General features: G+C 34.7%; 2 protein-coding genes across 3 annotated transcripts in view; one reads left to right on the top strand and one right to left on the bottom strand.

The window, feature by feature from the left end:
- Positions 1 to 361: 361 nt before the first annotated feature.
- Positions 362 to 20,991, bottom strand: LOC110451463 (ras-related protein rab-11.1-like). Of its 2 annotated transcripts, none has more exons than XM_021499497.1 (7): positions 20,808 to 20,991; positions 14,929 to 15,014; positions 14,087 to 14,198; positions 13,739 to 13,822; positions 12,596 to 12,789; positions 11,770 to 11,850; positions 362 to 9,609 (listed from the first exon to the last, which is right to left on the bottom strand). In XM_021499497.1, exons 2-7 carry the CDS (start codon positions 14,972 to 14,974, stop codon positions 9,479 to 9,481), a joined length of 648 nt encoding a protein of 215 aa, XP_021355172.1. In that variant the 5' UTR covers positions 14,975 to 15,014; positions 20,808 to 20,991; the 3' UTR covers positions 362 to 9,478. The 2 variants fall into 2 exon arrangements, with proteins under 2 accessions (XP_021355172.1, XP_021355173.1); XM_021499498.1 differs by lacking the exon at positions 20,808 to 20,991 and adding an exon at positions 20,722 to 20,773.
- Positions 20,992 to 21,033: 42 nt separating this feature from the next.
- The window catches only part of LOC110451462 (methionyl-tRNA formyltransferase, mitochondrial-like), a 17,336-nt gene continuing 11,020 nt past the window's right edge, over positions 21,034 to 27,349 (top strand). The window contains exons 1-4 of the mRNA XM_021499496.1: positions 21,034 to 21,107; positions 23,074 to 23,783; positions 24,766 to 24,908; positions 25,600 to 25,722. Coding sequence (XP_021355171.1) covers positions 23,103 to 23,783; positions 24,766 to 24,908; positions 25,600 to 25,722 — 947 coding nt within the window. The 5' untranslated portion in view covers positions 21,034 to 21,107; positions 23,074 to 23,102. The remainder of the gene's footprint in view (positions 21,108 to 23,073; positions 23,784 to 24,765; positions 24,909 to 25,599; positions 25,723 to 27,349) is intronic.

Genomic DNA, 27,349 nt, shown 5'->3' with positions numbered 1-27,349 from the left:
TCAAACATGAAGCACTTACCAGGAACGTTTTAATTTGCATCAAAGAAAATAAGATTATTTTCCTGCTATAATATCAATAGACATTTATAAAATTAGATCTACAATTCAGCAGCTATACATCTTACCCGAACAAAGAGAAAAATATAATTCTATAATTTTCAAGACAAACCTTAACTTTCAAGTACATGTACTGTAATTCAAACAAAACCGTTTCGTGCATGGATTTAAGAGCAGCTTTAACCCTTTCACCACTGTAGACCTGAATGGACTCATCCCGATAAATGTTTGGTAGAGCCACTAAAGTTACCTAGAGGTGAAAGGGTTTAAATAAACCTGATAAAAAACAAATTTAACTAACAAATGTACAAAAAATGTCTTTAATTTCATATGTTGACAGTGCTTATTGTAAACTTATAATTCTTAGAACTTTTATTTCAGTGAATAAGGATCAACCCTTTATTTATATAAGAACCTTTTACAAAATAATTATTGCTCAGATCTTTACAGTTTTCAATAAATTATACAGAAATGATATACGCTGGAAACAGTTTTATATTCAGCCATAATGTGGTAATTTTCACATGACTGAAATTTTCATTTATCCCGGATTTGCCAAGTTAGCATGGAAATATGCATGAATGTATTTATCGACAAAAGTTTTCGAAACCCAAAACAAGAAAATTCACACATTTGAAAATACACTAATTAAGATTAAGCAAGATTTCTAATGCAATTTCAAGTTCAACTTTGGGTGAATTCATATTGCATTACCCAAGGACAAATCTTAAGCATGACAAAAATGTAACTGTTGACAGTATACAGCAAAAGGATATTTTCTGGGAATTCAAATTTTCGTGATTTTAGAGGAATTATTTTGCTCCCAATAAATAAAATGAAATAAGAAAGATTTTAATCAATCCTAAATGTAGCACTATGTGTCATCCACACTAGACATGAAATCCACGGAAAATGGATTCCGCAAAATTGACAATTTAAGCAAATCCGTTAAAACTTGGGACAGAAAAAAAGAAGATTTTTATAGAAACAGACAGAAGTCATCAAACACAGCATATAAATAAGTGTGTTACATACACAGAATATAAATAAGTGTGTTACATACACAGATATAAATAAGTGTGTTACATACACAGATATAAATAAGTGTGTTACATACACAGAATATAAATAAGTGTGTTACATACACAGATATAAATAAGTGTGTTACATACACAGAATATAAATAAGTGTGTTACATACACAGAATATAAATAAGTGTGTTACATTCACAGATATAAATAAGTGTTTTACATTCACAGATATAAATAAGTGTGTTACATACACAGATATAAATAAGTGTGTTACATACACAGATATAAATAAGTGTGTTACATACACAGATATAAATAAGTGTGTTACATACACAGATATGAAAGACACGTATGCATACATATGATATATAAACTGGATTGATAGCAAGTTTAATACACAAACATTCACAAATACTCAAATCAACACATCAAAATAAGATGACAATAGTTGAAAACCATACTTTTGTGTTATTTCAAAGAAAAAAATCCCTTAAAATTGTCTTCATATGATATGTATGCCAAAGAGTTTAAATGAAGCCGGGATAGATACAAATAAAGTAAAAATGTGCATGTATGTACATTGGCTTAATGCTTAACTCACTTTACAGAAAAAAATCAAAAATAAAGCAAGTGGTCATGTTAATTTTATATTTGAAAAAAGTACCAATCAATGCATGATGCTGTTCTGTATCAGATCATTAAATCGTTAGCTCACTGACTTCCTATTATTGAAAAAGTTGTATTATATTAACCCATTCACCCCTGAAGACACATTTGAACTATTCCAATTCAAAGGTTGGAATAGTTCATTGTGAAATTTCAGGAGTGAATGAGTCAATATTTATATCACTATGCCTTACAGTAAATGACAATATATAAGAGCCATTTTGATGGAGTAAATATACCAATGTTACTATTAAAGTGTTTAAAAAGGACTCTGTATGGTGCAGTCCTTTTTTGCCCAAACTCTATTAAAATCAAAAATCTATTATTGGATTTTAAAATCATTTATAGTTCATAAAATTTAAAAAGATGATGTATATTTGGATTTGTGATTAACATAAGAAGGCCTTAACCATACCTAGTCCCTTAACCCATTCACCCCTGAAGACACATTTGAACTCTTCCAATTCAAAGGTTGGAATAGTTCATTATGAAATTTCAGGGGTGAATGAGTTGAACCAAAATTTGTAATTTCATGGCATTGTAATATATGATGCATGAAAATTGAAATGAGAAATGTTCCGCTTTACACCATGATTCTGTTTATTGTTAAGGATATATCTACTACTGATAACACTTCAAGGCTACACAAAGGTCCTTTACACCACTCACCCTTTATATAAAAAGAATCTAAAGCTACTAATGCATAAACCTGACACTTATTGATATCAACTTTGCTAGATTTGTAATTGCTTAATGTAATTGCATTTTGAATAATTTCATTGAAAATGAAACTTAATTATACTGCAATTATGAAATAAGTTAATTGTTTAAACTACCAGATTAATATAGTTTCTATTAGCTGTTATCTAAAAATCAGATTGTCAAATTTCTTTTTTAACATGAAATAATGGATGTGTATTTACTTCTTTTCTCTCTCTCTCAAAAGTGTAGTGATTTATAATTGCTTAAGGGCAGTCGTACTTGCATATCGCAAAAGTGTGTTTCAACAAAATAATCAATAAGCATAAAACTGAGAAAGAAAGTACTTCAAAAATATTTCCTATAATACGAGTTATAAATCACATGTATATATATTTATTAAAGCTCAATGTTTCGAGGATAACAAGTAAATACATTACAGATACAGTGTAGTATAGACTACCTACATTCCGCCCATCATTTGTTTTCTCATCACACATCCATTGTTCCTAAATTCACTTAAATGTGAAATATGTTTTTCACATAAAATATTCATAGAAATTTAAGTCTTCACGAACAGATGATGTAATTTTGCAAAAATTAAATGTGTTGGAAATGTAGATAATCTAAGAGATAATTGTCTTACATGATTAGATGAGGACACACGTATAAGTATGATACATATTTATGTACAAGTGTTTCTAACTCCGGTACGGATACGTACATCGTTCAAATCCAACGGTTCCAACTTTCACGAAACACATATCTTCTGGACACCCCTGGAATATGTCATGACAAAGTAAGAGACTTTTGGTATTAACTCACTTACCCCTGGATACACATTTGAACTCTTCCAATTCATAGGTTGAAATAGTTCATTATGAAATTTCAGGGGTGAATGAGTTAGGCGACCACCCATGGGAAGAGCGATCTCTTACCACAGGTGGTCCCTGAATACAGGTTTTATTCACAGAGAAATCACTACGTTGTAGAAAATTAAAATTGGTCCGACAACATGGGTGGTCTCCTTACTGAGGTGGTCACATGAGCTAGTTTGACTGCATTTGATTGGTTTCAGGCAAACAAGACCTGACCAATCATGTAGCTGGAAATGCACCTGTCCTATGAAAAATCAAAATAGAGCTACTACTTACTTTAACCCTTTCACCCCTATGTAACTTTAGTAGACTCTACCATGCATTGATCCAGATGAGTCCTTTATGGTCTACAGTGGTGAAAGGGTTAAAGCCTGTCAATGTTACTGTTACTTTGGGTGAATTCATATTACATGAGTCATGGACAAATATTTAGCGAAGACTTTCATGGAATTCCAATTTTCGCGATTTTAGACAAACATTTTTTGCTCCAAATAAAAACCATGAAATAAGAATGTGTGTTCCTTACATCTTCATCAAAGACATTTGATAAGTCCACTTGTATCATTTTAAGTAATAATATGCTGAATACAGAGCCTTTGATTTTGTCACAGAATCTCCAGGGGTGTTGAGGAGTGATGAGTAAGGAGAGAAGAGCCCTTTGATTTTCATGATAGCACTGAATAAAGACCCTTTGATTTTGTCATGAAATTTCGAGGGGTGTTGAGGAGTTATGAGTAAAGAGAGAAGAGCCCTTTGATTTTCATGATAGCACTGTTATAGATATAAACTTCTTCATCACATCAAGGCACATTCTATAACAACTTAACAGTTAGACATTATCTACAGAGAGTCGATATACAGACATGGTCTAATTGAAAGGCATCAACTATTAGTATTACAACTTACAGATAGAATAAAGCAATGTCAGATTTCAACTTCAAAGCATGATTACATTTAAATGGAAATATTTTAATACTTTTCAAATTTATTAAAAATGATACATGTACTGTGAAATCAAATATTATTGTGGGGTCAAATTTTTGTGGTTCCCCCCAAAATACACCATTCCTACAAATAGCTGAATATCAAACCTGTAATCAGTTTGTGGACCTATAAGTTCATGGATGAATCTAGTACCCACAAAATGAACAAAATTAAAACTCCACAAAAACTATTGATTTCACAGTAAACAAATTAACAGAATTCCAGATGCAGAAATGATGATGACAAGAACTGTGTCAGAGTCATGTTCCTTCCAAACCTTATTGTGTACCGAAGATCATGAAAATTACTGGAGTATTATGAATGCATATATTCATGATTTTTTCTCTCTCAAAAAAATGGGAAACATTTTTTTTTTTACTGGTCCCTTTAGCTACCAGGTTATATGTGTGATGAAATCTTTTGGGAAGGAGGTGTAAATCACGTACTATAGCTTATATCCTTAACACACATACAAGTCTAACTACACAGGGACCAGACAACCTGAAATATTTATATCAGAAATTACTTTGTAGTAGATACATATTTGTACATAACTATGACAGTAAAATTGATCTACCAGATCCCTGTGTTCAAGATTGACTTGTTTAAAACTCATTCACCCCTGAAGACACATTTGGACTCTTCCAATTTAAAGGTTGGAATAGTTCATTATGAAATTTCAGGGGGTGAATGAGTTAATTACAAATGTTTTACACTTTGTACTATATTTCAGTTGTGTAGTTGCTCTTTCCCTGATGAGCACTGTTAAGATTAGGGTATATCCACCCTAGGATCCCTACCGCCACTATGGAACTGACTTCCTTGCAGAGATGTTGGGTCCCCACCCCCCTGTTGTTAGTAAACATAAGTTGACTTTTCTTAAGTTGCTGCATAATGGATAGTAGCAATACTTTACTATATAACTACAATATATATATTCACCCCTGAAATCACATTTGACCTCTTCCAATTCAAAGGTTGGAATAGTTCATTATGAAATTTCAGGGATGAATGAGTTAAAGTATCAAACCCTGTGTGTGTTCAAGATTGACTTGCAAATTCAACAATGTATTGTAGAATTCCAAATTTCTCTATTTTCGTAACATAGTAAATATAAGGTGTTTTTTTCTTACCAATGTGTAATTCTGACAAAATCCTTTTTAAGAAATAAATCACATCAATTTTACAATCGGTAAATAACAGAGATCATATAGAATATAGATATGTATTTTTATTTCATTTATCACAATATTGCATCAGAATATTATATCTTCTTGACAACTATAGGTCAAGGTACAAAACAAAAGTTTAAAAATACCAAATCTTAATCACAAACTCAAAAAAAATAAAAAATATATATATATTTGTTTTTGTTTTTTTCGCCAGAAATTTCTGTAACTTAAGTTTTGAATTTTAATATTTTCGAAAATATACTGGATTAATGTTTTGATAATCTGCCTTTGAACAACAGCCTCCAGGATACACACAATGGTAAGTACAAGACAACTTCGGGGAAATATATCTATAGACAGATACGATTCAGTTAAAAATTCTCAAAAATACCGTGCATAACTTGAGGATGACTATAGCACATTATGTAGTATATTTTTATGTTTTTGAAATATTACCAAAATACTACTCATTCAGCGGATTTAAATTTGCAAAAAGAACAATTAGGATTGCTGTCCCACTGTAGACATCACAAACAACTGAGAATTCTGCAAAATGCATGGCAATGGGATTCTATGGAATATTTCTTTTGAAAAGTAAATGAACAAATATTTTAAAATAATGACAATGGTGATAGTAAAGTTTAGCACATTAAAGTATCAGTGTTATGAAGATTTAAGTTTTAAAAATATGAACAAAATAAGAAGTGTCATGGCTGAGGAAATAGTACTAAAGTTGAGTTTATGTCTCAAACAATTTGTGTCAACTCTTCTTTGTCCCCATCCTCGATACTCCAGGGGTCAAGCTCACTTTCGCTGTCTGTACCCCTGGAATATGTCATAGCAAAATTGAAGGCTCAGTGTGCACCACATCAAAAGAATCCTGCGGTCATGCAATGGTAAAAATTGACTGGCTTTGAAGTCGGGCGTTGCTCCTCTGTAATCTTCAAAGGACAGGTATCAGCCTAGTGATACTAAAGTTGAGTTTATGTCTCAAACAATTTGTGTCAACTCTTCTTTGTCCCCATCCTCGATACTCCAGGGGTCAAGCTCACTTTCGCTGTCTGTACCCCTGGAATATGTCATAGCAAAATTGAAGGCTCAGTGTGCACCACATCAAAAGAATCCTGCGGTCATGCAATGGTAAAAATTGACTGGCTTTGAAGTCGGGCGTTGCTCCTCTGTAATCTTCAAAGGACAGGTATCAGCCTAGTGATTGGTCAGGTTCCCCCCCCCCGCCCCCCCCCGGAGAACAATCAAACAGTTATCTTTGGGCCTTCAGATTTGCTATGACATATTCCAAGGGTGTAGAGAGCGATAGTGAGTGAAACCCCTGAGTATCGAGGATGCTTTGTCCATGAAGTTTAGATTAAGTACATGTACGGTATCATTATAAGAATTTTCCAAGCCTTCCTCAGATTTCCTTATTATTTGTTACATGCTGAGATTCATATTCATTTTTTTTTTAACTTTAGTACTAGAAGTAACAAAATTTCTAGTTATCATTGAAGAATTTAAATATAAATTTTACATTCAAATTCCCCAATTATAACTTGATATTTCTTTATCGGAATAATACTTTTAAAACTACAAAATGTGCATATAAATCATAATTTCCATGATTTAAAAAATCAACAAAAAATTTTCCAATGTCAGTTTAGTAATGCATTAATTCCTTACTTCAATGATAAAAATCTGTCGGAAATCATTTTTTTCATTTTTTTCTTCTTCTTTTTTTCCTTTTTTGTGTTATTTAAGTACAGTATTGATAAATAAATGGTCATACGTATTTTTTTAATTTTCCTGCTATTGAACTACATGCTTTCCAGCATCTGATACAGGCATACTATCTGATTGAGTATTCAGTGTCTTTAAGAGGTTATTGTATAAAATTAAAGCAGTTGCTGTCAACATTAGAGAGACATTAACCCTTCACCCCTATGTAACTTTAGTAAACTCTCCCATGCATTGACATGGATGAGTCGATTATGGTCTACAGTGGTGAAAGGGTTGAACTTAAAAAATCTTAAAACACGAAATTAATGGGATAAGTTTAGTAAGAACTCATGGTTGACATTTGGAATGCCGTTAAGTCCGATAAGGAATAGAAAATGAAAGGAAATATTGTTCATGTTTGGCAATGTAAATTTTCATGCATATTCATTAACAAACAAGTTACTGTTTATCATTGTTAAATTATAACACACTCATTTTCTAAAATGTTCAAATCAATGCCTTAAATAAGTGACCTTGACATACTAACAAAATGAATACAATATGTTAAATGTAAACAAAAACAGATGCAAAAAAAACATAACACTTGTTAATCGATAAAGAAACACATTATTCTACTAAAAGATTTGTAAGAAAAAAATAATTGTTATGAAGAGTAATCTCCCTTGTATCCTTAATAACTCGTTCAGCGGAACAGGTTAAAATTTGCCAAATTTATTTTCACTGTTTAAAATTTCCAGAGGGCAAAAATTGTCAAGGCTGATAATAAGGTAGCATACAACCTTAATATTGTAATATTATATTTTCGTAAACAAATGTAGTTGATAAAACTAAAACGAAGTTTAAAGTGCCTCTGCAAAATTGGCAAATTCCTCTTAAAAAAGGGGGTTGTTCAGGGCCGTTTTCGTTTAACGCTGTCCAAAAGGTTGAACGGGTTGGACCAGAGTTGTTCATTTATGAAATAAGGTCGGACCTAGTTATTTGATGCTACTTTCAGGGGAGCCTTGACCAAGCCTTGCATGGCCTGCATAAACTTTTGCAGGTCTGCCAGGATTTATACCCAAAAATGTTACATTTCGAAACGGATATAACGGTTGTTCTGCATAAACAAACAGGCCCAAGCTTTTAAGGTTACAGATTTTTTTTGCTTTAAATTGGCAAAAATATAACGGAAACATAATATCTAGGAAGAAATAGAAAAAAAAAGTGAATTGGATTACTAGTTCGTACATATTAGTGGGGGATTAAAGAGATTAAAATGGAGATTTTAATAAGAACTTTAAAACAAAAAACAGATCAACATAGTTATATAGCCTAACAGGGAGAAATCTGAGTTGTCAAAGCGTTTTACTGCAATGTAAAACACAGTCAGAAACACTCTCTAGCAAATATATTATATATACATAAATAAATACACATAGTCATTCCCTTACAACAACGTAACATTTTATAACACACAGCATTCAAACATCAACATGCCTCAGATCCGACTCGATCAAGCTTCTCATTAACTTTCGCAATAAGGTTCCTTAAAATCAAGTTCAAGTTTTGTCAAGTAAATGTCATGGTACAAGAACCAGTGGATATTATACATAATGATACTTTTTTCCAGAAAAAATATTCAGGGGAAAATTTGTTCTCGGGATTTATCAAACATAAATGCCCAAAGTCATTAGTTGCAGCTTCTGACCAAGTATTCACAAAGCCACAGAAAAGCTCTTCAGAATTCATGTTTCATATTATATATACAACAAAAAGCAAGTATCCTGTATCTTGCCAGATTCTTGAATTATCAACCACTAGAATAAAAAGGATCTACTTATAATTTTTGGGAATTAACCTCTGAGGAATTAAATAAACAAAAATAAAAAAATCATGTATTCATTTTAGCAGTGAATATGCTACATGTATCATGATTTTGGGACTGGCTTAAGTATATTGCAAGACAATACCTCACATTAACTTGAATGAAAGATTTTGAAAAAAAAAGGTCATTCAATTTTTTTCGGTACAGTATGAATTTACAATATTTATCAAAATTACATGATAAGATGAATGTGGAATATTCCAGTCACTTTCTCTTTATATATTACCACTTGTACCAAGATCTATTTTCCTGTCTCATAAATTCTTAATAATCGAAGATTCAAACAATACAAGTCACATAAAACTCTTCACTCTAAGACTCAATCTCTGTCACTCAAAGTCTTTGCACCAAGTATAAAATAAGCTAGACAAACAAACATAACAAAAACACAGATCAACAGCCACATTGCTGCATACCACCTTCTGACTGATTCGGATCCTCTGAAGAATTCGGAACGATGCGTGATGTGTTGTCAGCTGTTTTTGTATCCAAATTCTGATCTTCAACTTGAACTTTGAAAATATCTATAAACAAAAACAGAGGACGTTAGAGTCACAAATAACTGAGCATGGACAATCTACTGTAAATTGCAGACGGGGGTTGGGTGGAGACACAATGTCGTAGACAAGTGATGTATCTTCTATATCTTTGTTGATTGTACCATGAATACCAAGAAGTCCGGGATGGACACTAACACTAGTCCGCTAGTCCTGGACTAGTAGATTTCAGCAAGGACTAGTGAGTCACCTAACCTAACTGGTCCTTTGGACTTGTGAAAAAGATGATTATGAACTAAGAATAATCCTTTTTAAAATTTAGTTAACTGCTTCAAAGACGATATATTGCATAATAATTGTCAAAAGTTTTCCTTATCAAGTATTCTTGGACTAGTTAATTTGACAAAGGACTAGTAAATTATCTATTCAACTACCAAAAAGGTCCTGTGGACTACCAAGCAAAACAAGTTAGTGTCTAACCCTGCAGAAGGTATACAGAGTAAGGAAGAATCCAGAAAACAGTGTGAACAACACGACAAATCTCTTCCAAACATCAGAATTTATTGGAGCAACGTTAACATTGACATGTTTTGACATAGAGGCGAGTTGTCATCAGATTTTTACAGTCAAACTTTTATTTTTCGTACTTTGCGTCGGGATCATCAGGAAAATTTGAGACAGTGACTTTGACTCATGAATGTTGAACTTTGAACATCTTTCTGATCCTGTATTTACTGCACATGACCAAACTAAATTGTTCAGTGACAGAACACAAAGTAAGAAATATATGTTGGACTCTATAATCATTGGATTTAAAGTAATAAGAACGATATTTTACAATTCCATGTATTTATACACTTTAGTTTTTATGTTTAGGTGTTAAAATGACCCTGTGTAGAAGTCATTTCTTTCCCCGTCTGAAAGTTTCCCCAGGGAAGAAATAGTAGGCTAGCTGATTTTTACACCGGGACTGATTTATAAGTTGTAATTGTCAATGTTTTCATAATGGTGGAACCTAGATAATCATTCTAAACAGGGAGAAGCTGGACTCCTAAAATATTCAATTTATATATCAGTAGTATTATATTAGGGGAAAATTTGGACTTTGCGGAAAGTTTGATGTATCGATAAATCTTTAAAATTGATTAGAATAAATGTCATATTTTTATTTCTCCAATCGCCTCTTCACTATAGACAATACTTACAATATTGTGTGTTTGTATAAGTAGGTGAACAAGCTATTTTATTTCCCTTTGTTTTGATGATTAACGAATCTTATAAAAAGGAAAACTTTTTAAAAGTTATTTCTGGCTGTATATATACATCTTGCATCAAATAATAGTCATGAACAAAGCTTTCTCATAGATTTGTAATCAAAGCTTTCTCTACTTCTGTAAACCAAGCTTTCTCCTAGATTTGTAAAAGGATTTTTGAATTTTTCTAGTCAACCGCTTCCATTTTTAACGGGATACATATACTAAATAGGTGAATACATTTATTATAATGTATAAATGCTGCATTAAAGAATAATTAAACCTTCACAACTCTAGTCTTGTGGTTTGATTTAGGGGAAAATGAACAAAGAGAAACAACTCTGTGAAGTGGATTTAAAGACTCCCACTTGAGCATAGATCACTCCACCTTCCCATAGATGGAGGCATGAAAAATGATATCCAGAGCGTTCCAACTTTTTGAAGGCATTCAAAAATTTGTACTTGAAAAAACTGTTCAAACTGTTAAAATATATAACATGTGAGGTTGGCATCAACAGTGAACACTTTGAACAGTAGACTGGGTCAGCTACTGGCTTACACAGCCTGAGTATCACTGCAGATCAGACATTTATCAATTAAGGGACCTTAGTCGTTTTCATTTATTGTGGTTAAAATGGTTGAACCGGTCGGACCAGTGTTGTCCGTTTATGAAATAAGGTCGGATCTAGTAATCTGATGCTGCTTTCAGACGAGCCTTGACAAAGCCTTGCAAGGCCCGCATAAACTTTTGCATGTCAGTCTGGATTTATTACCAAAAATGTTACATTTAAAACGGACAAAGTAAATGTTCTGCATAATTGAACATGTAGGCCCCTGGTTTTACGTAAACAATTTTTATCTGTCATAACATTAGAACACCTTACAGAGGGGCATCGATATCATATAATTAAAGTCACTGGAGTTTTACACTTACCCACTAACAAGTTGTTGAAAGCCTCACCAACATTCGTGGCATCCAGAGCCGAGGTCTCGATAAAAGAATATTTGTGTTCCTCTGTTCAAGATAAAACAAGTACCATTAGGTTTCTTGAAACGTAAATATTGCTACAAATTATGTTGCGTAACAAGGTTCCCATTATCATTTGATCAAGCAAAACAAATTGATTAATATCATCTGTTCTCTCCGGATTTGTTGATATTAAGCCTGAATATCTGAAAGTGCCTCATTCCGAGTCTCGTCTCAGCAGCCTTCTCTAAGCCAATGAAAATGTGACTGGCAAAAAATACCTGCCAGCACATTTAAAACATGCGGCAGTTTCTATTTTACACATTTTATAAGAGGACAACCGGGATCACGCGTAGACATGGATCTGTAGACCACAGCTGCTGTGATAGCTAGCCTATCCACATCTCAGAAGCTTTCTGAACTTGGGGTATGACCTGGAATGGCCTAGGACTTTTTGCATCTCTACAGGGCCTGGTAAGACGAACTTACCCCCTCTCGTCGGCCGAACACAGACCACCGTCGGTAAAGGAAGACGTAAAACCAGTAAACCATACCAAACTAAACCCCTATTTTACAATATTTCAGTTTGGGGTCATCTACAAAGTTTACAAATATGGTAGAATTCCTTTTTTTTGTTGTCTATTACAAAATTAGTTCTCTCAGAAAGAATTGCATGTTCTAACAAATCAAGAAATAAACAGGTAGTCGTTACATTGTATATGACATCACATGCATATATCCCTTTAAATTTTGCATGCTTATTAGAAACGTGTCTCTGACCTAATTTACATACCAGCTTTTAGTCGACCCTGCTCCTGTTGGATGGCTCGGACTGACCTCAGGTCAGTTTTGTTCCCGACAATCATGATACAGACGTAGGGGTCAGCGTGCTCTTTTAACTCGTCCAGCCATTTCTGGAGATTCTCAAAAGTCTCCGGCTTAGTGATGTCATATACCACTAGTGCCCCTACAGCTCCACGGTAATATCTGTTGACGAGACGAAAATTTGTGATAATTGGATCTTCCATCCAGTGATATAATGAAGTATCTAAAGCCTGTGGTTAGCTAGGTGATGTCATTAAATGGCACCCTTGCAGCACCCATTTTTAAATGTGAAAGCAAATACTGAATACTGGGCAAAATTTTGCCATGTTAATTTTGCCCTTCACATGTAGTTACTGTGTATACTATGTTATTATACCTTTCTTCCTTTTTACACTTTATAAAAGAAGAAAATAGAAATGCTAATCAAAATAACCTCTTTCAAGAAACTGTTTACCAGGTAAATAGTCACTAAGATCTATTTATCCGGAATGAACTATTTAACCTGCATTCAAATTTTTTGCATAATTTTTGGCTTCGTTCATTCTGATTGGACATTGTTACAAAAGAAATGGAATAATTTTGTTGTTGGTATAATAAACAGTTATTGTATGGGTATTTAGGGAAATAGCACTTTTATTGTCCCCCTTGACATCAACTTCACCTCGGGAAAGGGTTAATGTCTCAGGGGACAATAAAAGTGCTATTTCCCTCACACCCATACAATAAATGTATATTGTTTACTAATGCTTTCTAAAAGGAAATATATATTCTTGGAGATAAAAACCAATGGTATCAATATTTGATCGGTATTTAATATTCATGCTATCTTTGCATTGGTAACTGGGAATACAGTAAAATCAAATCCTTTGCTACTATTACCAACTATAAACTTAAACACTGGTGATGGCCCTGGTACTGTATACTTCACAGTGTTGATCACTGGGGCCCCAAAACTGTACACTGACATGTACACACCATTCCTGGCCCTGACTCTGTATACTTGACCACTGTTGCTGGCCCTGACTGACTCTGTACACTTACAAACACACTATTGCTGGCCCCGATTCTGCATACTTACACACTGTTGCTTGCCCTGACTCTGTATACTTACACACTGGTGATGGCTCTGTAACGTTCCTGTCCTGCCGTATCCCAGATCTGAGCCCTTACTGTCTTTCCCTTGATAGTTAAATTCCTGCAAAAGAATGGTAAAATCAAACTCATCACATTCCTACAAACGATTGTCGAAATCAAACTCATCATTAGTCCAAAGGTCAAACTCAAATACAACATTAACACTCGGTGAAATTACCGATCAAAATATAGGATATATAAAAAATACACCAAAATATTATAAAGTTATGAAATTCCAAACCAAAATAGGAAAACATATTTCAACAGATGTTCTTTTTTTCTAAAACAAATAATTTTAGGCTTTTAACAAAGCATCAAGTCTCACCTAGTAGCGAATTCTACTCCTATCGTACTTTTACTCTCGGCGTTGAACTCGTTCCGGGTAAATCTAGACAGCAGGTTTGTTTTACCCACTCCGGAGTCTCCCACCAGTACAACTGTCATAAAGAAAGCCGCATGAATTGTATTTTTATTTAAACTAAGGAGTCAAATATGGTATTTTATTCTTTAACTCATTCACCCCTGAAATTTTAAAATGGACTATTCTAGCCTTTGAATTGGAAGAGTTCAAATGTGTCTTCAGGGGTGAATGAGTTAAAACAAACATGTTGAGTAAGCTCAATAGAATATGCTGAGAAATTGAATCTTAATTATAATAATACCCCGACCAATATGTAAAACATTTTACAGTTTTCAATACATTTAGCGATTTTATACACAAGTTAGCAAGTGCAAAGTCCAATGGTTGTTTTGTGATTCAGATTTTGAATTCTTTTGAAAATGACATCATTGGTGCATTGAAGATGACTTCTTCATTAAAAACAGAAATCCAGACAACTTCAATTCTTAAGATATGCAGTCTGTCCTTCAAAGCCCATACATGTTACCAGCATCAGATATTCAACTTGATATGTATGTACCCACTCTATAAGAAGATATCTAACAACAACTTTGTTTGTCAAGTTGCAGTCATATTTTCTTATTTATGTACGAAATCACAATAATATGTAATACTACAGAAACTCCCAATGCACCATTAAAATTTAACCAATTATTTAAAATGCAAAAAAGGCTAATTTTTAACATGCAGGAAACGCTACAATGACATAACAGCCAAACCCCCTCCCCAGTTATGTTTACAGTATATAACTTTCAGTGAATACTTACTCTTCCAAATGAAATCATACTGTTCTTCGGTCATAGTATTGGCCATCTTCAAATCTTACAATTGCATTAAAAATTGCTCTCTGCTTCTGTAACAAAACAGAAAAAGTATTATAAGAATGCATTTACTGGTTTCCTCAGAGCTGTATCTATTTGAGCCCTGAAGCTTGTTTGTTTGTTTGGACTTTATGTCCATATATTCCGTCTTTGCGTATTGCAGAGTTATCTTCTCTTTGGAGCAGGTATTGATTGTTACGTCACTTGTTTGTGAGAGGAAACGTCATCAATTTTTGAGAAAACAACGCAATTTTCTCACACAAACCAATGACGTAACAATCAATACCTGCTCCCAGAGAAGATAACTCTGCAATACGCAGACGGAATACAGCTGAGGTCATCAGGAAGATGATGTCCATCACACTCCACCAGTCACATCCTACCAATACCATAGATATTCACGTATCGTGTGCACTTTTTAGGGGAAAATGAAAAATATCAAGAAAAGGTTGCGCACTTATTATTAATACACAAGGACAATTTACAAACAGTCCTGGGTGGTGACCATTTATCGTAAGATTTTCGGAAATGTTTTGAAATATACTCGCAGCAATAAACTGCTAAAATTTTGTGAAATAACTCTTGATGGCATCGTTTATTTTACCATTACAAAAAGTTGCAAGTATAAGTCATCTTATATGATAGAATTAGACTTATAAACTCAAGTAAAGTAGGCCTAACTTTCAGGTCTCATTGAGGTTACGTTGTGAGTTGATTCATACAGAGAAGTGGGAAATATCCCAAAGATTTGCGAGTTTTTTGTTCTACAATTCAGAATAGGCTATTCAATCAGAAACTTGTTTGGCTGTGTCAAATACATGAATTTGGACAATTTGGTGAAGAAAGTTCTTTTTATAATCTTGTCACAAAATTACTCATGATCATATAGTTTGCTACTCTTTATGAGCAATTCATGTCGAGAAATTGACAAGAGACACAGTTTTAATGGTGTTCTTAATCTGTAATGAAGAAATCTGTTGACTTCTAGACAAACAAATATATGTCTTTCCAGTCGAAGAGGTAAATTCTTGCTATATTCAGCTAAATTTGGTTGTAGCTTTATTTTTATCACCGGCTTTCCCAAAAGAAAAATGACCATACTAGAGCATCATCGGCTTCAGGTAAGTTTATTATTGACTACGTAAAGTTTTGTTAGGAGGTACATATATGTATTTTTACCTTCAGTATCTAATCAATTTAAAAGGTGTAATTTGACTAAATTTAATAGCCCCTTTAAAAGAGCTTAGAGAATACCAATTTATATATATTTTTCACTTAAGGACAGCAGAGCCAGTTAAAAGCAAAGCGTGTATTGCCATGTAACGAATTTACATCCCTTTGTCATCAACTGTCTACGGGGTTTCTGTCCTATGGTGTTTGTATGTATTTACTTAAGCTATCATTGCTATAATTCTGTCAATAAAATCCCGAAGGTTATTCTCCTTAGCCACGATGTAAACACAGTAACAACTTAACACTATGATGATATTATTTACAAGCCAATAAAACGAAAGTAAAAGTAAGTCAGTGACAATGGCAACACAGCAGTTTATAAATATAAAATATAGGGAGATTTATGCAGCAAGTCTGCTTATAACATTATAAGTATCTATAAAGGAGATAGGGTTGAAATCAAGAACTGCTCTACTGAAAACTACAAAGTAATTAATCTACTCACATTTTTTCCGACTTGAGTTGATTATGAATTCTTGCAGTTGGTTCTGTGATTAAATATTTTGGCTTTAAATGACCAATGGTCTTCAAAGTTATAATTACTCTGAACATCCCTATATTTCAGACAAAAAGGTGATTTAAGGCTGAAATTGCTTTATGTAACTGACAAATGAAAGCCCTGAAATTTATAATACCTGGTAATTAAAAAGAATATGATGGATCACAGCCAGTGAAAAAGAACATGTTTTAAAGATTGAAACTTAAAACATTTATAACACATTATTCATTAAAATTCTAAATCAATTCTAAAGTCATATGTGATATATATCATAATGATTATTACACGAATATCATAAGCTACAAACATAAATGGTGCTATGATCTGTTACCTGATGACCTCAAGACGGCCGAAAGTGTCAGTAACTGTGTCATATTGTCCCCTGTATACCGTACACATACCATAGTAGACGGCTCGGAGGACATTTTGTTATCTTACTAAGTAACGGATCAGAGATATAAAGTTTCCCATGAAAGTGTAAGTTATTGTTGACAAAACACGAAGATTAAGATAAACAAGTTGTACAAACAGGGTATTACTGTTAAGTAGAGCAAAACAAAACACTCCAATCAAGCAATGTTGTAAACAGCTGGCAACCCCCAATAGAGCAGGAAAGCTATAAAAGTTGTCAAACCCCCAATTTACAGTAATAATAATAACAACATGAGTATCAGTGGAACTGATGTATGCTCCCCGAAAACAACTTTATTGGAGGCTTTTCCTGTTTGTGAATTTTGCATTTGGTTAGATTTATGACACATATTGGTAAAAATATGCTGAAAAAGGGAGTTTGGAAGAAAATGATGTTTTAACATACATACATGTATATGTCTGAAATTTTAGCCAAGGGCAATAACTCTATTATTAAGGGCTGCAGACCCTGAATACAGTACAGTGTACAACTCCTTAGTGTGACTGATGTACGACTAATGTACATACCAAGTTTCATGATCCTACCTTAAATCCGGGAAATGTTATGCTCCCGACACAATTATTTCAATAACTCTGTGAATAAGGGTTTGGTTGGCCCTTAATTTGGTACAGTGCACATCTCCTAAGTATGAGTGATGTACACATTAAGTTTCATGATCCTAGCCTAAATGTGGGTAAATAATGCACCGGACAGGAAAAGGACGGACGGACAAAGCGGCAACTATATGCTCCCTCCCCCCCCCCCCCCCCCCCCCCCCACTCTGATAATTTTCGGGAAGCATAATAATAATAATTTCAGGTTCTTATACAGCGATAAATATATATAAGTGACGTGATTTTAAGTGAAATGTACTGTATACCGCTTTATCACAATCTAGTTCGTAAGGTCGTCTCAAAGCGGTTCACAAATTATTATCCCTGGTTATAGGGCCTATATGCAACCAGCCAATATCTTCCTCAACTCCCTGGGGAGCATACAGCTGGTGCTGCCATTTCACCGCTCACAGCTAACATTCAACAATTCCAGCACTGTCAAACCACATACTTATTTACATGTACAGTAGACTGGAACAAGAGGATACAGTATCTTGTTTAAAGATACATGTACAACACAGTGCCGCGTGGCGTTATTTTCCTTTTTGCTAAGATTTCCTTAATAATTACATATATATTTACTAAAAGTTCATATATATATATATAAAGTCTCCAGAAGAACTGCATTCATTGGTTTAGGAATGCAATTGGAATTGGATCAGTGTCATTTTGACACTTCTCCCACCCTGCATAACACATACAGCACTATCATATGAAACAATCACTCTGATGACTTCAGGCTGTTCCAGGAAACTTCTATGCAGCAAAAGTTAAAAAAATATTTTTATATAAGATAACTAATACCAATGAATTTAAAAGTAAAAGTATTCATGTTGGTATGAATGCAATAAATTTAAGATACATCCATATTTAACATACATGTATTAACAATGCTTCATGCAATGTTGATTTAATTGATATTGGCATTCATAAAGGAATAAATGTTAAGCAAGAGGCCTGTATCACTCATCTGGATATTAAAACAATCATGGTAAAATATTCTCATTACATACAATTCTGCAAATATTTCCAAATTGTGCTTATGTCTTTCAGCAAGACCAGGGTACCCTTTTTTCCCATGTTGGGCCCCAGCCCTCTAGATCTGTTCCAGAGGAGGAGGAGAGTACACCCCCGTTTATACAACAGTGTATCCCCTTGGGCCAAGGATTGCTCTCATTCAGGTCAGACACCCTCCATTTATACAAAAATTGAGTTCCCTTTGCTGAAGGATGCTCTAGTACAGATTTGGTTAAAACACCTCCATACCTTTACCTTTATTTCCCCTATTTGGCCTGTCCCTCTGTCAAAGGGTGGCTACTCTTGGCCTAAGGATGTTCTATATATATATATATATATCGTATTTGGTTTGAATGCCTCTATTCATATATATATAAAGAGAAGGACCTTACCTCTATTTCCACTATTTGAACCTGCCTAATGCCCTAAAGGGGGTCACACCCTCCATTATTAACAACTGAGTTTCCCTTGCCAAAGGATTCTAGACCCAATTTAGTTAAAATCCATTATTTGTTCAGAAGATAGATGTCTACAGTGAAGTCTTTCTAGGTACAGTGTACAGTACTAAATTTGATGTTTCCATAGCAATAAATGATCTGCTCAGATTGACCACCTGGCATATATATATATATTAATGTATCAGGAAAAGACAGCTGTAGACTGGGATTTCAACCCAGGACGTCCAAACTTGAGATAACCAACGTTAACGCAGTACAGATCCATGCAGACACATTGTATCGTATTACACCGATTGTATTACACATATTGTATACATTGTATTACACCGATTGTATTACACATATTGTTTACATTGTATTACACCGATTGTATAACACATATTGTTTACATTGTATCACACAGATCGTATAACACATATTGTATACATTGTATCACATTTGTTGGTATCTGGATCCATTTACTATAGTTGATTTTTTATTAAAAATGTGTCGACTTTAAATATTTGAATGAATTATCATTCTAAATTGATTTGATATTTATACCTAATGCACATACTTAACCTTAAATTTATATGTGGAACGTGAATCAGCTGATTTTTGTCAGTATATATGTCTCTGCATGGTTCAGGATGAAATTTTATACGTCTCTGGTTCAGGATGAAATTTTAAATGAATGTATTCCACTGATTGTATTGTACTTCCCGCCATTTGATAACATCGGTTAGTAAAGACTGTCCTTTTATTATTTGTTCTTTACCCTTGAATATATACATTGGCTTGGTGCACAAGTCAAAAAGTATGTTCATGATCAGTTATAACGCAACAGGAGAGGAAAAATGCACAGCCAGACTGGGGTTCGAACCTGGGACCTTCCAAACTCTTAGACAGGTGCTCTTCCAATTGAGCTACTTGGTCGCCGACGATCGACCCTGAGTGAGTGAGTCCAGTACCGCTACAAGTATAACATTGTTTATATATCGATTCACATACATATGCTATAGCTATATAAACTCACCACAGGAAAACATCAAACACTACTCATGCAGAGGTCTACATTGACCTACATTAACCGTCCATGCAATACACATCCATCTCCCTCTGACAACACCAAAACACACTCATTAATAGCTACTATATACGTACAGTATAGCTATAGCTAGGTCACCTCTGTACTGCCTCAGATTTTATGACGAATGCCTGTGTACAATTAACCGTTATTTACGGTTGAAACGTAAACAATAGTACACGTACACATACACAAGACTAAGTTCACGTCTATTTACAGCACAAGATTAATCAGACCACTCACATCACACCCTGAAATAGATTCAGATCTTGGGCCAAAAATCAAAAATGTTGATCATAATCGTGTTGAGTCACACACGACTTCCTCATTGAAGTTTTCCAAATATTTGGACGACACATTTTTTAGAAAATAATAATGAAAACATATCTGAGGCTAAAGAGGTCAGTATTCGTTCACAACAGAAATTAAACAAGTTTTACCTGTTGTAAGCTTATACTATAGAACTGTCTATTTCCTAAATGGACAGTTGGCATGACAGTTTTGTGATTGCAAAAAACATACAAACCTCATGAAGCAGTATTTTTTCTCAACACCACTTCTAATGTAGATTCGCTGTCAATATGTCGTCCCTGAAATTCCTTCACATTCCTCAAGCCTGTGTTTTACGCAGACGACAATTGGACAAGATTAGCAGGTAATTTACCTGAGGAAGGTCCTAAACACGTAAATTAGGAAATTGCAGCCGTACTTTCGTATTATCTGTATTTTACCTTGACCTTCAATTTTTTGACATTAGAGTGATCTCCCTTCCATAGGGCACCACGAAGAAACGTCAATATTTGCCGGTACAGTGCGAACTTTCAAGGTAAGGCAGAAATGTGTAAGATGTTTTATCACCAAACTATGACACTGTTCTAAACATACAATGTCTTGGTTTTGGTAGTAAATGAGACATTTTCTGCTCATTAGTGGTCCGTCAAGATTTTTTAAATCTGAAGATAAGGATTCAGGAAATCAGAAGAAACTTAGAAAGGTCGAATTATCCACTCAGGTCCAATGAAAATTCTTCTTTAGGGATGTGTTACAGCTTATTTGTTATATAAAGGCACATATTTCAAGATATTAGCACATTGTTATTTATTTATTCCTTAAATATGAGACCAATATGAACAGTATCCATTTCCTTCAAGGTTACATAAGCTGTTTTTTTTTTATTTTTTGTACTTTGTGTGTGTGTGTTAAATTAAAAATATAATATTATAATAAAACCCCACCCGCACCTCACTGGTGAATTCTAGTCTTTGCTAGAGAAACTATTTAAGGTGTAGACTAGTAGGAGCTGGAAAATGAATGGGTTCGAACCCAGAACCCTCCGAACTACAGACAGATCTGCTCTACCAATCGAGCTGCCTGGTCGCTGACGATCAAACCAGTCCAGTGCTCATTTGCTAGACTTACGCTCTACCAAATGAGCTAAAGAGAAATTCTCCTAGCCGAGACAGTAGGATGTGGCTAGTATTTTACCAGGGTGACATACTCCCCCTTCATGAAAGAACTCATAGCGATTCCTTTGCAAGTATCACCAAGTATTTTTGTCATATCTCCCGGGTCCCTAAGTGGGCATCAATGTAACAGAGGGCATTATTTTTTCAAAGCCTCTGCTAGGAGTCAAACCCGGGACCTCCGGTTTACTAGTCTTACGCTCTTCTGAATGCACTAAAGAGAAATTCTCCCTAGCCAAGACGGTAGCTATAGGAAGCGGCTAGTATTTTAATAACAGGGTGACATTTATCATTTGGGCTTTATTATTCGAAATTTGTCACTAGTGACAACTGTCTAGAATCATAGATGAATACCTGACAAAGGCTTGAACAGGGTTTTTTTGACAGGTTTAATAGCATATAAGAGCACTATGCAGGCTTCTTCTTTCAACCTGAAGTGTACAAGCCAAATCGGTGAAGCGGGCAGGAAAACCTCCTGACTTTTGACCCCATATAAATCTGCCATCACATATTAAAATCAACTAAATATTTGATTAACTTCAAAAGTGATACCCTTGGTTTGCGGTTTATTTGTCCAGTCTTGATACATGATACCCATTCATGTTTTTTTGGTCACTTGAACCAAGGTACTGGTGAGCAGTCGTCTTCGCCTGTGTCTGTCTTTCTTTAACTGTTAACGCTTCTCTTGTGAACCATACAGACCTCTAGCTAAACATTCATATTAAATATCTAGCCTTTAGCTACGGTAAGAAGCTGAGTTGGAGATTTTTCCAAGTATCTAAAAAAAAAAAGAGACCTTGACCTTCATTCAAGGTCACAAGGTTCCAACATGGGGAAATCTTTAAACAATTTTTGTCTGGGTACATTTTTTTGGTACATTTATAAACAGATTAATACATTTATAAACAAACAAACTCGATAAACATTTCATTGAACAGGAATTGAATTATAATTACAGAACTTAATTTATTATTTGTTAAACAAGTGATGTCCATAACCGAACTTTGATATAATTTTTTTTTTTTTTTTTTTTAAACATTTTTGAGTCCTGTACGTGTAGAGGATATCATACAAATCCTGTATCGGAAAATAATCTTTACTATATATAATAACATATAAGGCATACTGTTATATGTTAGTTTGCCTGTAGCTACATGTAACTGTATCATTCATCATGAGATGGCCGGGATGGCTATCAAATTTACCATTTATAAAAATATAATTATACAGAAAATCATTTGAGTTTTGTCTGTCATGCTTAAAGCTTTGGGCTGTATTTTTCTGCAGATTTTCGTAAATCTTTTCTTACATATTTGTTTGTTTTTGCAGGTACCCAGCTGGCATTTATGTGAACAGACATGATGTCCATCTCCTTGAAGAAATTGGGATGCACGTCAGTCATCAAATCAATCTGCCGATGTCCCAGAGGTCAAATGACCCAGGACTTTCCACGTCTTAAACACAACAGTGCATCTCAATCAACACATCTGTATCAGCCGAATGCTTTACTGAAGATGCAACAGTGCCATAAAATTCAAACATTTAGGTCATCTTCAAGTTATTTACAAAGTGCTTTCATTTTACAAAGAAGATATCTGAGACAGAATTCTATATCAAAAGGGAGACAATCATCAGTGTTTATCCCAAGTGTTTGCTGTAGTGGAAGAGCTCGAGGACCACAACTCAAACCGTCATCTTTATTGTTTCCAGTATCTGCAGTTTGTGCCTTTTCCAATGGAAATTCATCAAGATTAACTTATAAAACAACATCCTTTTCTACGTCGTTATCACAAAGACAATCCTTTCAAGTTAAGCCATCATTGTTGATATCCCAGACTTCACCTTTGTCCACCTCGGTCTGTTATTCTAATACAAAGGAGTTTACCAATGTAAGAATGTGTCCTCCCTGGAGAGTTTTATTTTTTGGGTCCGACACATTTTCCTTGGTGGCTCTAAAGGCTTTGAATGAGAACATGCTACAGACAGAGTCAGAGTCCAAGGTCGTTGAGAGTTTAGAGGTCGTCTGTCCAGCTGCAAGGGTAAGAACAAAAATTGTTAACTTTAGATTTTTTCTTATCTTTAATAACACTTTTCTTCAGGAATTTTCATAAGTTAACAAACATTCTTGAAAGTGGGGCCTTGCCAGTGATGAGGGGTCAGAACAAATGAAATGTGAACTTGTGCATTGGGTGAAGAATCCTTTAACTCATTCACCCCTGAAGACACATTTGAACTCTACCAATTCAAAGGTTGGAATAGTTGACAGTTCATTATGAATTTTCAGGGGTGAATGAGTTAAAGAATACAGGGTGAAGTACATTGTATAGACAATGCTATAACCTTATTTGCATGTCCTTTAAGTCCAAATATCATGTGTCTAGCCCCTGTGCTAGTGTGGAGGAAATAGTTTTTGATTTAAGGATCCTAGTACCAATAGTCTTAGCTTATTTATGTATTGAAATACAATGTACATGTATTGACTGTGTATTAGCCCCCATCCCCCTCCAAAAACAGTGTTACAGGTACCCCAACCTAACCTTATTCTTTACCTCAGACCATCCACAACAATTTAATCTCGCTCGAACGCACACCATCCAGTGTTGGAATAACTTGTCCACTAAATCGAAACAACTTAATGGACCAAAGAACAAGGCAACTATATATAAACAAGTCAAATATATATATATATAAACAAGTCAAATATATATATGCCTTCGTTACTTGTTATCAAAACAAAAGTATTTGTTTTATAATTTTGAAAATCATGATAAATCATGATAACCCCCGATGAAAAAAAAAAAGTAAAAATATATCCTGACCCACCAACCCTATTTTTTTCAGACATGTTACCTGAAACATACATAATATTGTTTCTGGCCTTATCGGTTTTCCAATATATTGTGACAGCCCTAGTTAACAACATTAACAGTAAATTAAGGACTGGAAATCTAATTTAGAAAATTAAGAGCTACCATTTTGACCCACTCTATGTATTCATTTAATTTATTTCTATAATTTCAGACTCCAGTTAAACGTTACAGTGAAGAAATAGGGCTAACTGTCCATGAGTGGCCTGTCAAAGTTGACAGGGAGAAGTTTGACGTGGGTGTACTTGTGTCCTTCGGGAAGTTGATTCCTGGACGAATCATCAATGCTTTCCCACAGTGAGTGATATTTACATGATATTACCCAGTAGATTTTTCTCTCTCAGTTTCCACTGCTGAATAGGAAGGTGAATTTAGCGCAGAGCTGAACCTTTGAAATAGTGCAATATACAACTAGAAAAGTGCCCATTGGGGCCGTAAATTAAATGAAAGGTCCCTAAACTTACTTGTTTTGAAAAGACAGGCCTGCCAGGCAGCAATTTTATGAATTTGCCCTGGTTTCAGGATGGTACTTAATTTTAAGGAAAAATCCTTAAATTTTTACTTTGGAAAACACTTATTGCTTCAGCAAGCATTTCTATAACTTGGCTTTCTCCTTAAATCCAAACAATGCTTTGTAATCAGTGATTTTTGAGGCCTAATTTTGGCCTTGTAAAGGCCCCTTCCTCTATAATTTTTCTGCTGTGTTTTCCCAAAATCAATGAAAAAATAACTTTCTTTAGAAATAATCATGTTTGTTTTCACAAGGCACAGTCTTCTGTCTAAAAGAGGAAGAAAAACTCACTGCTTTTTCTTAAAAGACAAGGAACGTTTTTGAAAATTGGGCAATTGGGCATTACAGGTTATGATATAAAACATTTGAGAAATATAAGACACACATGAACATCTGTCTAAACCGAAATATTTCACAGGGGGAAACCCGTATCTATTTTTGGCTTGATTTCGTTAAGTCCCAGTTTTCTGTATTTAGTGGGATTATCAACATCCATCCCAGCTTACTTCCTCGTTGGAGGGGAGCGGCACCGATCTCCCACACAATTCTAAATGGCGACACTCATGCAGGTGTCAGTATAATGGAACTTCGCCCAAAACAGTGAGTACTAATACCACTTATTTTTACATTGACTTATCATGATCACTTTATATTTATATAATGTAAAGCTTGCATAACTTTTTTGCGTTTTGTCTTAATACGCATATGGTCCACACCACTCTTTGTGATTTTGGAAATTGTTAGGAAATGGTAATCAATACTTTACTCATTCTCAAATCCAAAGATTATACTCTTGATACATATAAATGGACACTGTAAATATTGCCAAGTGTATTTATCAATACTTCCCGAGTGAGCAATGGTAAGAGAGGTCATTATATTATCAATGCTCAGCTAGGAGTCGAATCAGGGACCTCTGGCTTACTATAGACTTCCGCTCTACCAAATGGGCTAAGGAGAAATCTCCCTAGCCAAGTCGGTAGGAAGCGGCTAGTATTTTACCAGTGTGACATATTACATATAGATATTGTGAAATTATATATATGGACATTGTATTTTTTGTATTAATATTAAGAGACAAGGTTTGGACATCTTAAGGCAGTGTTTGGAGGTCATTAGTCTATAATGTAAAGACATTATAAAGAAACCCAAGGGTTCGTCTCTAGATAATCAAATCTCTGCATCCCTGGAATATATCATGACAATAACAAACTTTACATAGGTTTTTTTAACCAAAAACAATACAGAAGATACAAGAAGACTTGTCTGATGTGTTTGATGAAGATAAAAGGAAACACATGGCGAAGTAACAGTAGGGTAGCAAAATTGACAGACTTCAAAGTTGGGCACCGCTACTCTGTAATCTTCAAAGGACAGGTATCAGCCCAGCGTGAAGGAGTCAAATAGCTTACCGCAAGCCTTTGATTTTGTCATGATATATTATTACAGGGGTGTAGAGGAGATCTATGTGTAGGGGAGAGGAACCCTAGAATTTCAGGGATGTATTTTATTTTTAGGTCACCTGAGCTTTAGCTCAAGTGACCTATTGCTATCCGTTTTCGTCCGTCGTCGTCCGTCGTCCGTTAACATTTTACATTTCAAACTTAAAGTCAAGTTCTGCTGGGCCGATTGAACTGAAAGTTGGTAGGAATGATCGCCTCATGGTCCTGACAAAGTGTTGTTATTTTTCGGGTCGATCAGAAATCCAATATGGCCGCCACGGCCGCCATTTTGAAAACCTATTTCAAACTTAAAGTCAAGTTCTGCTGGACCGATTGAACTGAAAGTTGGTAGGAATGATCGCCTCATGGTCCTGACAAAGTGTTGTTATTTTTCGGGTCGATCAGAAATCCAATATGGCCGCCACGGCCGCCATTTTGAAAACCTATTTCAAACTTAAAGTCAAGTTCTGCTGGACCGATTGAACTGAAAGTTGGTAGGAATGATCGCCTCATGGTCCTGACAAAGTGTTGTTATTTTTCGGGTCGATCAGAAATCCAATATGGCCGCCACGGCCGCCATTTTGAAAACCTATTTCAAACTTAAAGTCAAGTTCTGCTGGACCGATTGAACTGAAAGTTGGTAGGAATGATCGCCTCATGGTCCTGACAAAGTGTTGTTATTTTTCGGGTCGATCAGAAATCCAATATGGCCGCCACGGCCGCCATTTTGAAAACCTATTTCAAACTTAAAGTCAAGTTCTGCTGGACCGATTGAACTGAAAGTT

The sequence above is a fragment of the Mizuhopecten yessoensis genome, unplaced genomic scaffold, assembly GCF_002113885.1.
Source record: "Mizuhopecten yessoensis strain PY_sf001 unplaced genomic scaffold, ASM211388v2 scaffold6045, whole genome shotgun sequence".
Lineage (NCBI taxonomy): Eukaryota > Metazoa > Mollusca > Bivalvia > Pectinida > Pectinidae > Mizuhopecten > Mizuhopecten yessoensis.
Note: the sequence above shows the minus strand (reverse complement) of the source record. Positions and strands in the feature narration are given on the sequence as shown.

Excerpts from the sequence above, each read along its gene's own strand:
- LOC110451463 (XM_021499497.1), bottom strand. The coding sequence starts at position 14,974 with ATGGCCAATACTATGACCGAAGAACAGTATGATTTCATTTGGAAGA. Across the intron at positions 13,823-14,086 it reads GGAGTAGAATTCGCTACTAG|GAATTTAACTATCAAGGGAA; the intron begins GTGAGACTTGAT and ends ATTCTTTTGCAG. Across the intron at positions 12,790-13,738 it reads TACAGAGCCATCACCAGTGT|ATATTACCGTGGAGCTGTAG; the intron begins GTAAGTATACAG and ends TCTCGTCAACAG.